The sequence below is a fragment of the Saccopteryx bilineata genome, chromosome 7 (genome assembly GCF_036850765.1).
Source record: "Saccopteryx bilineata isolate mSacBil1 chromosome 7, mSacBil1_pri_phased_curated, whole genome shotgun sequence".
NCBI lineage: Eukaryota > Metazoa > Chordata > Mammalia > Chiroptera > Emballonuridae > Saccopteryx > Saccopteryx bilineata.
In genome coordinates, this window is record NC_089496.1 from 28056206 (window position 1) to 28067337 (window position 11132).

General features: G+C 42.0%; 1 protein-coding gene across 7 annotated transcripts; it reads left to right on the forward strand.

The window, feature by feature from the left end:
- The first annotated feature begins 1957 nt into the window (after nucleotides 1-1957).
- TAC1 (tachykinin precursor 1) lies at nucleotides 1958-10790 on the forward strand. 7 transcript variants are annotated; one of them, XM_066238943.1, is made up of 7 exons: nucleotides 1958-2068; nucleotides 2503-2643; nucleotides 3686-3782; nucleotides 4248-4292; nucleotides 4775-4798; nucleotides 6296-6349; nucleotides 10206-10789. In XM_066238943.1, exons 2-7 carry the CDS (start codon nucleotides 2512-2514, stop codon nucleotides 10253-10255), a joined length of 402 nt encoding a protein of 133 aa, XP_066095040.1. In that variant the 5' UTR covers nucleotides 1958-2068; nucleotides 2503-2511; the 3' UTR covers nucleotides 10256-10789. The 7 variants fall into 7 exon arrangements, with proteins under 7 accessions (XP_066095040.1, XP_066095041.1, XP_066095044.1 ...); XM_066238944.1 differs by having other exon boundaries at nucleotides 10209-10789; XM_066238947.1 differs by lacking the exon at nucleotides 6296-6349 and having other exon boundaries at nucleotides 10206-10790.
- Nucleotides 10791-11132: the final 342 nt, after the last annotated feature.

Consider the following 11132-nt stretch of genomic DNA (forward strand, 5'->3'; position numbering starts at 1 on the left):
CCGGAGATGGGAACGCCCAGTCCTGAGGGGGCAGAACACTGCCCCAGCCAGCACTGATAAGACTGTTTAAAGGAAGCAACTGATCCCTAGAGCCATTTTCTGCATACCTGAAAGGTTTCAGTTAACCATCCTTCTCTGCACCTGAACCCATGCTCTGCTAATTTGCTTTATGATTCAAGAAACGAATAAACGAGGAGCTTGCAGAGTCCTGGGCTGTCAGTCCTAGAGGCTGGGCGTCCCCTGTACCCATCTTTTCTTTATGTTGTGTCTTGTGTGTTTTTTCTTAAGTCCTGCAGCGCCTTCCTCTCGTGCACACCCATTGCCGAGGTGGTCTCAGCATATGGGTAGTGATTTATGAAACAATAAGAAATATTTGAACATTGACTGAATATTTAATGTTGTAGGATTATTTCGTGTTGCTTTAGGTAGAAAAATGACATGGTTCTATTTTTATTTGTTAAAGAAATCCTTCTCACTTATATAGACATGCTGAAATATTTACAGTTGAAATGATGTCTGGGATTTTCTTTGAAATAATCTGAATGGAGGGAAAATATGAAGAATTTGCAGGTGAAACTTGCAAACTGTTTCAAGTGAATGGTGCTCTCTACTTTTGTATGTTTATAATTTTCCACATATAAAAGTTATTAAAACAAAGATTAGAATGCCTCTGGTTGTGAAGCTAGGCCTAAAAAAACCCGAGATAGATACATGCATGGGAATTTCAAAATAGGGTTATTTTAAAAAGAACAACAAGAATTAGAGAATAAAATATTGGCTTATATAAGTTGCAAAAATTATGTCTTTTATGCAGAAAACATCAGAATTAATTGAAAAATATAATACTATATAAAGAGGAGAAAATAACCCCACCCAAGAAACATCAGTTAACTCATGTAGAGATGAAAAAGATGTGTCTGCAAGGCAAACCATGGGCTCATGGAAAGCTGCGACTTCTGTACAGATGTTATTAGGCTAATAGTTTCATATTGTTAATGACCACCCAATTAGCATCTTTACTACACTTATTTTCATATGCAGAAGAAATCTACAAATGATCTTAGAGTCCTTTACTGGTACCCGGTAAAAAATCTTGTACGGTCTTGACGCTTTCTCAGTCTGAGTAAGAAAGGGTAGGAGAGAAGTGCGAATACATCCTCTTCCAACTCCTGCTCCTGGCTGTGTCAAGGAGGCTTAGCTATCTCGGAACAAGACATCCTAGAATGGCACTGACATAAAAGTTTTATATGCAATGTCACGTTTAAATTCGCCTTTCTCCAAAATGTAAAGTAAATCTGCTTCCACCGTCTGACATACTGTGGGACTAAAAATCCAGTCATAATGCGGAAGAACTGCAGGTATTCTAGCTGATGGTGGGGGTAAGATGTTCTGCTCATAGAAGTATGTTGTATCTCAGAAACACTTAAGACAGACAGTCTGCAGATGGAAATAGAAGGAAAACAACGCCCCCGATCCCACCCCCACCTGAAGTGCTCCTTTCTTAGTATGATTTCTGACAACAGTATCTTGACGCATGACGTTATCTGGACATTCTTAAAAGTGCAACTGATCCTGACGTGTCAAGAGACAGAAAAGTAGCCGAAGTCCGAGGAATGAGTGAGTCACTTTGCTCAATTTTGATGAGCAACCTCAGGTGTCATGGAACCCTTTTCGCAAGGAGAGGGGAGGGGGCGTCAGACCTTCGAACGGAAGAAGAATGGCCTCTGGGGCTGGCATGGCGAGATCTTCATTTTCCTAAAACTGCGTCATTTCGAACCCAATTGGGTCCAGATATTATGGGCACCGACGGGTTACCGTCTCGGAAACTCTCAATCAGACGCAAGCGAAAGGAGAGGAGGCGGCTAATTAAATATTGAGCAGAAAGTTGCGTGGGGAGCGTGTCACGTGGATCTCGAGGCTCGTCGAGCTTGAGATAAATACCGCGCGGCACGGAGCAGGCAGAAAGCGCGCTGCCACCTCCTTCTCCACCGCCGCGGCCACCGAGAGCGCGGAGCGCCCCGCGTGCGCTCAGACCAGCCGGAGGAGCCCTGCCCGCCTGTCCGCCGCAGTGAGTGCCCGCGCCCCGCCAGGGGGCCTTCCGCGCCGGGCAGAGCGCCGCCGGGGTGGCGGCTGGCCACGCTTCGTAGGATCGCTGGGGCGAGGGACAGTGGGGGGGGGGGTAGCGGGGAGACGGGTAACCCGATTGCCAATGTCCCCCTTGTCATCAACCTGCAGAGCCTCCTGGCACGAAAGTGCGGATTGGTTGGTGGGTTGGGGACTGGCGAGGTTGGAATCCAGCCAAGGGAATGGGAGGATCTTTGGGGCATGATTCTCTTTTCCAGAGGGTCCAGGTGGGACTGCAGCCCTCGGGCTTTCTATCGTGGTTCTATCAGCCCTTAGTTGCGTTGTGGGACCGATCATGTTACTGCCCCAACTCTTGGACAGCCGCCTCCAAAGTATGTAATTTTTCCCTCCTAGATCTCTTCTTTTTACTCTTCCCAGGATTCCAGCATGAAGATCTTCATGGCCTTGGCAGTCTTTTTGCTCATCTCCACTCAACTGTTTGCAGAAGAAATTGGAGCCGACGATGATCTGAATTATTGGTCTGATTGGTCCGACTGGTCCGACAGCGACCAGATCAGGGTGAGTCCGGGTCCCAGCCTGTCCCTCGCGGTTCTTTCCGGAGCTGTCAGTTTCCTCCGCGATAGCATCCTGGTTAGCCTGGCCGGGCCGGTGCCGATGGAGGCGTGCTGGGGGCGTCCGGCGCCGCCACCCCTTGGGTCCCGCACGAGATTTTATGCCCACCATCCAAGTTTCCTTCTGAGGGCTGCACGTGCGGGTCTCGGGAACTCACGGGAACCATAATGCCCTCCCTAATAAGCCCGGGGTCTTCTTCACAAGGCTGGAAACCTCACAAGGTCTCATCTCCAGGGAACGGGGATTTCGGGGACTCCGGTCCAGCTGCGAGGACCTGGCGTTTGGATCCACTGGGCAGGGGCTGACGAGGGAGCGCCGGACGCCGGCAGAAGCGGGGAGGGGGGGCGCAAGGGGCGAGCTGTGCAGGACTTAGGGACAGAGGAAAAGGAAGAAGCTAATTCCCTGCCTCGACATTTATTTCTCGGAGCCAAGAACGTAGCCGCAAGTTTTCCTTTACATGGGTCGCAGGCTCTTGGCTGCAAAGGTGCGCGCCTCGCGGGAACAGTGAAGTGTCGCGCCATGCAGGGAGCTTGTAAAGTGTTGTCACCTTTCCCCGCCCTGACACACACCTGTGTGCATTTAGGTGGTGAGGTGTCTTCAAAGCGGGCGCCGGAGTCGAGATAAAGGCAGGTGGCTAAGGGGCAGACGCGTGAGGGTCCCCAGGCTGGGCGCAGAGTGCAGAGCCGGGAGACGGAGCCTCCTGCTCCCTGGCAGGGGCTTGGGGGAGGCGGCGGCGCTGCCCACGGGCTCCGCGGGGAGGGGTGGAAGCCGGGAGCGCCCCGCCGTGGACCCCGCTCAGCCCCCGCGTGGAAGCCTGGCCTCCTCTCGCCTCCCTGTGGAGCGGGCCCTCCAGCCCCGGCCCGGTGGGGTCCCACCGCGGGCAGCCCCGGTTCGCCCAGGGCTGGAGCGCGCCCCCCGGACGGCTCGAGTTCCCGGGCGCCTCGCGCTGGTGGCTACACCTGGGTCTGACCATCAATCTCTTTCACAGTTGAAACGTCTCCAGCCCTTTATCTCTGCTAATCAGAGAGTCGTCCGCAGACCCAAGGCTCAGCAGTTCTTCGGCTTAATGGGCAAGCGGGATATTGGTGAGTTGCGCGATGATCCCTCCCTCTGTCTCTCCGGGCAACCCGCCTGGTCGGCTCGCTTGTTAGCAGAGCACCCAGACTTAGTTTCTCTTGCTAAGTAGAGATTTCCAGCCTAAATGGGGTGGTATACCCCCCCAGGGCGGCTCTAGCCCGCACCTCACTAACACACGCCTGGGGAGAGGGAGGCATCCGATTCGCACGCCTCAGTGTTAGACCCAAACCACCGAGAACGGGAATCAGCCTTCGCTCCCGTGACTAAAAGATCCAAACTGACAAAGCAGAAGAAGGCTCGGAACCTCCAGGGAGCAGCACTCAGAACGTTCTAAGTGCATGTGGAAGTGAATTATAAACCACTGAGAATAGACTTAGCTGTCCCTGACGCCTGATAGAAATATTCAGATTCTTTGAATTCATCGTGCCATCAGTGGAACCTGTAAATAGATAATGTCAATTGTTTCTTGTCAGATCCTTCAACTGAAAAACAAGTGGCCCTGTTAAAGGCTCTTTATGGTAAATATTTCTATACATCTTTATTTTACTTATGTGAATGCACATATAAGAAAGTGAAAACAAGTCTTTTATTAGCTGAAATACAGATTCTTGATTATAGCTGTTTAATAAAGAGATGGATTTGCAGCTCTTTCTCTCCTGAGCATCAAATGGGTGACCCTCTTTGAATATGTGCTTTTTATAGGAAAACAGAGGTAGGATTGCCTAACAGTTATTACAGGCCTCCCGAAGTCTCAGTCCTGGATTTGAATATGTGACCCATAGAACGCACTTACAAACATTTTTGTTTGTTAACATATTTTGTTTTTATTATCAATAATTTGATTAGCATTTATGGTTTTGCTATATTCCTCAGGATAGTATATGAATGGAAAATATTACATATTTTAAAAATCAGTGTATTTTCCACTTTTCCTTAAAAGATTCAAGGTAGCATCTTTAAAACAAATCTATTTCATTTACTCATTTTATCTTTCTTCTAGGACATGGACCAATCTCTCATAAAAGTAAGTTCAAAATTATTTTGACATTTATCAAATACATAAATTAAAGATTGAATTCCACTTTATTCTGCTATAACTTAGGGCTCAATATGTTTAATTAAGACATTATAAGAACAGAGAAGGCTCTAGTATATTTATATCCAGAACATGATTCTTTAAAATTCTATTTAGACACATTGAACTTTCCAAAATGATATATTATGTTAAAAATCCTTTAACTCCCAGCTAAACTGCTGCTGAATTTATGATCCACAGAATCTGTGAGATAGTAAATATATTTTGTTGTTTTAAGCTGCTACAAAATTTTTTAAAAGCCCTTTAACTCCTATAAGTTGTTAGTTTAGATAAGAATTTCAATCCATCACACATTCTCCCTCAACACCTTAAAACCATGACTTCTGCTGCAAAACAAAAATATTTACATGTACCTTCCAACTTATTTGATTATGCTGGATGCCGTAATAATATCACTTATTAGTAAATCAGCAGTGAAGAGGCTCCAATAATGTCTGAGTAGGTAATCCTTACTAGAGGTAAAGATAGAAATGCAGTTGTATTATATTCTCTAACTGGATGGGAGACCTCACTATATCAAAGCACAGTGAAACATTTCTCAGGGCAGCGAAGATGGCAAAATTGTGGCACTTGACGGTCCTTAGATCCCAGTTTCCCAGTTAATGGGACCAGATTGACAGGCAGTCGCAGGGGTCCATCTTAATTGGACTGTGTGCTCACTGACCCCGACTGGATTTCAGTTCACGTGGTGGCACAGTAGGCCACACGAAGAGCAGCCCTGTTTTCAACCAATACCGTGTAAAAGCAAGAGACCTTCTCCCACCAGAATTAGAGTGATCTTTTCCAAAGGCCTCATCTTTGAAACTAAATAAATCATTCATATTTACTTCTTAAGCAGTTGACTTTCAAGGGAATTATATCTAGCAAAATTTTAGCTAATCAAAATAAATGCACTCAATGTCAAAACTGACACACTTTCCAAAAGAAGTATTATATTATTTATAATCCAATAAAATAGAAATAGTGACCTTTTAGAAGTTTATAATTGTCAGGTAGAGGGCTCTGACATAGCTAAGGTTCCTGAGAAATTCAACATATTCAGTAACACGAGGAAATGGACTTAGATAGTTCTCTGTCACACAAATGTGAAACTGACTTCCTTAAAATCTAAGCTAGCTTCAATAGAACAATATTTAAAACAATACTTAAAACTTCATATCTAAACAGACAAGACATAATATGAATAAAAGGTACTTGCTAGTATTCAGATATAGAATTGAGAGAAATGCTTTCATTGTATTGTTTGCCATTTATAAGACTTATTAGGAATCCTCATTTCTTCTGAGTCACCAAAACTTGAAATAAGATATATATTTATTATATGGGCATATATTTGAAAGCTTGCTTTTTTGGGGGATACTAGTTATAACATTTCATTTCCTCAAAGATACATATATTAAAATACCCCTAAATGTATTTTTCCAGGGCATAGAACAGATTCCTTTGTTGGACTAATGGGCAAAAGAACTTTAAATCCTGGTATGTATAAAACTATGACTGAAAACAGACAGTATCTTAAATCTACTAGTATTATTTTCTTTCTAAGGCACAGTTTTGAAAGTATTAAAAAGAAATCATAAAATTAGTATTTATGGTGAAAAAATATCTAATTGTAATAAGTAAATCCAAGAATAGATTTATAGCTGATTAAACTAATATCAATCTCTCTCAAACCACCAGCCTTACCAATGTTGGCCCCATGTAATCATTACCTAACCGGAATCATTGGGCTAGTTTAATACTCTTTCCCTGTATCTGTCACATAAATCACATTTAATCTTACTGAACTAGGGCTGTGGGAGATGCAGGAAATAAGACCAATTCTTACTTGTTACCAAGGTAATCTGAAAGTCTTGCAAGACATTACATCTGGCAGTTTTCCAACACATAAAGAAATAAACAAAATTAATTCATTTATACAAATTACTTGCTTTTCATGACATTATAGAAGCTCAAACTCTAAAACATCTTGATGGATGTCTGAAAGTAATATAGTCCATTCCAGTGTCTTCAGAAAGGGACATAATGCAATCATCCTAGAGATCTATATAATCAGTCCTAGCTACAAAACCCTTAGAGAGAAGGGATGCCTCAATTCTCCTAATAACCCATTTTAATTCTGAATAACTCTTTCACTTGATATAAAGGCTGTATGTTTCTTTTTTGTTTCTATTTTCTATGTAAATGCCACATACTTATATCTGAAAGCTCATTGATCACAGCATTTTCAAGGTTAAATAACGCCCATATAATTTTCATAGAGACAATTTTTTGTTAAGCACATTCAGGCCTTATAGTCCTTGTTTAAGGTTCCTTGTGGAAACTATTCAAATTTTCTTCATTTTATGTTCAGTAAAAACAGAATTAAAATACTAATCATGTAATAAATTGATGTAATTAGCAGCTGTCTTATCCATCTAGAATATTACAAATTTCTAGAAAAAAAAATCTGTACATAAGATGTGTTGGTTTAATTCTTAATTATCCCTAAAGTCATGCAAAAATGTCTGCTAGTATTTATACTGGTTCTGAACATTCAAAATTTAGACTACTATGTTTGTATTTCTTCATCAATAATTTAGGGGCTGCTCAAAGTTTAAATTTTAAAGACATTTAGCTAGCCTGCCTAACAAAATATTTAAAATTGGGTTATTAACATACATTACTCCTGGTTTTTGGAAATGGAATATAAATTTAAACCATACAGGCTTTATTTATATCATAATTGTACACTAGCCCTTATATAGCTGTGCACATCTGTTTGTGTCTTTTTAATTTATTAATTTTGGAGAGACAGAGGAAGGAAGAGAGAGAGAGAAAGAGAGATTGAGAAAAGGAAGCATTACATAATTTGTTGTTCCATTTAGTTGTGCTTTTATTGGTCACTTCCTATATGTGTCCTGACCAGGGATCAAATCAGAACAACGCTGAGCTAACCGGACAGGTCCTCAGCTGTGGTTTTCTTGATAATTATATTAGTCTTCAACTCTCCCTTTCTACAATTGATAGAAGTCTCAGAACATGCTTAGCTTTACAAATAATACAGATACTGTATCATTTGGAACAGATTAAATGCTATTAAATGTACTTAAAGTAAAAATGCTTTATAAGTAACCAATTGAATCACTATAATGAATCCGAATTTATGACTAAATCTTTCTTTCTCCATTTTAGTTAAGAAACATAAAAGAAAAAAAATGGGCAAAAATAGAACCCATACTCGGTCAGAGATATTTTCATACACTCCATTGAGGCAAAGTTATTTCCATCTCCTATTGCTATCTGATCCTTACCCTTCTGTGGTCACAAACCTCTTGACAATTTAGAAAAATCTAGAGGCACCTTTCCCAGAGAAACCCACCTCACTCACACACAAAAGTTTACATGGGGTTTCAGAGGGTTCAAGGACCTCATAAGAAACTGCTCTGAGGCCCTGGCCGGTTGGCTCAGCGGTAGAGCGTTGGCCTGGCGTGCGGGGGGACCCGGGTTTGATTCCCGGCCAGGGCACATAGGAGAAGCGCCCATTTGCTTCTCCACCCCCCCCTCCTTCCTCTCTGTCTCTCTCTTCCCCTCCCGCAGCCAAGGCTCCATTGGAGCAAAGATGGCCCGGGCGCTGGGGATGGCTCCTTGGCCTCTGCCCCAGGTGCTCAAGTGGCTCTGGTCGCAACAGAGCGACCCCCCGGAGGGGCAGAGCATTGCCCCCTGGTGGGCAGAGCGCCCCCCCCTGGTGGGCGTGCCGGGTGGATCCCGGTCGGGCGCATGCGGGAGTTTGTCTGTCTCTCCCCGTTTCCAGCTTCAGAAAAAGACAAAACAAACAAACAAACAAACAAAAAAAAAGAAACTGCTCTGAACTGAGAGGACATTATATTCCAGCTACATTTCTGATCGTTTTGGGTTAGTTTACATTAGTATTCACCTCACTTCTCTGAGGAACAGAATCATGTCACCTACAACTAACTGGTCAGGATGTGACCTTGTGTTAGTTATCCTCCTCCTTATGGGAACAAACTAGGGTGAGAAATGAACCGTTTCCTTCCTCCAGAACTGCCCAGTGTGGGGCTCAAACGGTTCTACCCCAGAAACACGTATGTGATTGACGTAAAGCAACCAGCGTGCTAAGGGGACCGTGGCTGCTGAAGCCCTTCTGCTCAGTGTGGAAGGGGAATGGGGCACCGGCCACCTGACCTTCCTTCTCTCCCAGCAAGGCCTTCCTGCTAGCAAAGGTGTCTGCAAGGGCACTCGTGATTTCTACGCAGCTTTCACAGTTCTTCCTGCTATTTCTATTTACATTCAGTATTTTATACAGGGCGTGCTGAATTTTTAAAAGCATAGCAGTCCACTATGTTAATCTAAGTGTAGAAAGTGTTAGTTAAAATGATGAAAAATATACTTAAGTAATTTGACTACATCAGTCTGATCTTTAACAGCCCCTTTGAATTTGCATATAATATAATACAACATATAATATTTTGGCTTTTTTTTTTTAGTCTATATAGTCAGTGTACTTAAACCTCTTGTTAGGTAGGTATTTGTTAGTACGTTTAGAAGCAGTGATTAACCTCTCATAGGATGTTAGGATGCTATGAGGTAAGTTCAATCGTGTTGTATTTAGATGGCACTCGTGCCCTACCTACAGGCTACAAGGCTGTTGTTAGTCTCAAGGACATTGAGAGGCATCCACAAGACAGGAAGAGACCCTCACACCACAAGTTACCCCTGTAATAAAAATCAACAAACTCTCTCTATACAGAGCCAATAAATGATTTAGGCTTTGTGAACCATGCAATCTCTGTACCAATCATATTAAATCTGCCGTTTTAATATGATACTAAGTAGCCATAGACAATACATAAATGAATGGGTAGGGCTATGTGCCAGTAAAACATTATTTACAAGAAAAGGTAGTAGGCTGGATTTGGCCCACAGCCTATATAGTTTTGTGACTCTGTCCTGGAATACAAATTCTACATTTTGATTTTATGCTATGACTATTCCCGGTTCATTGAGACACAGTCCTCTGTAAATCACCAAGCGTTTCTGCCACTGCTTGAGAATGCTGCTGAGAATCAACATTGCAGCATATGGTGGAACTGTGCTTTTGGGGTACCAAGTACAGAACGGACAACCAAAGTTACCAAGAATTCTGTGGTTAGGTCACTTCCATTCAGCATAGAAACTGAGGCAAGGCAGGAAGATATGCAAATAAAGCTCTTGGAAATATTTCAATGGAGGGAAAGAGTCATTATGCATTTTTAAAAAGTTGTTATGTATGCCTTGAATTTTCATTCCCTCAGTGAATCCTCTTAAAGAGCCCTTCTCTTCTCTTTGTTCTCAGCAGCTTATGAAAGGAGTGCAATGCAGAATTATGAAAGAAGACGTAAATAAGCTACCTAACATGTTATTTACTGAGCTTCTTTTGTGTCCATGGCCAATAAAAGGTAAAAAAAAAAAATGAGAAATGCACTATGACTATTTATTTAATAATAATTATTGTTTTGAGTTGAAAACTCAAAAAGTGTTTATTTTTCATATTGTACCAGTAAAATGTGTTGTAATTCTAATATAATGACACCTATAGAAATAGAAATCAGTGGTAATTTCTCAACAAAGCAGTGCTTAATGAAATTGTAAAAACCTGTCACTAATATGGCCTCCAAAGAAAGAAATCCTTGTTGTTGCCTGACGTCATGTCAGCTCCTGCCGGAGAGAAGGAAGCTCACCCACAGGCCTATGCTTCTCCATTTGTTTTTATGGTGAAAATGTACTAAGATTTGGTATCAAATTATATTTGTATCCCTGAAGCATGTTTTATGTTTTGTGACTATATAGAGATGTTTTAAAAAGTTTTAATATGATTCCAAGGTCTTCATTCCATTGTATAATGTGTCGTGATAGTTGACATTTTAAATAAAAGAAAAAATATCTTGAGAATTGTGTCTTACTCTTTTGTTAACATTTAGGTCAAATCAACCTTTCTTGTAGTTCAAAGCTGTTTGACAAATAATGAAACATAAAGGTACTAAATTAATCATTTTAAAATTACTGAGGTCTAATCTCTCTCTCTCTCTCTCTCTCACACACACACACACACACACACACACACACACACACTTTTTAATGGCTCAGTCATTTGTCATGAGATCATTAATAGAGAAAACAATGATATTTTGGTATCCAGAGAGTAAAGGCTAAGTTCTGTTTACACAGGCCTACGATTTTACAAATAGGATGATAATCTATTTTAAAGAAGCATTTCACTAAT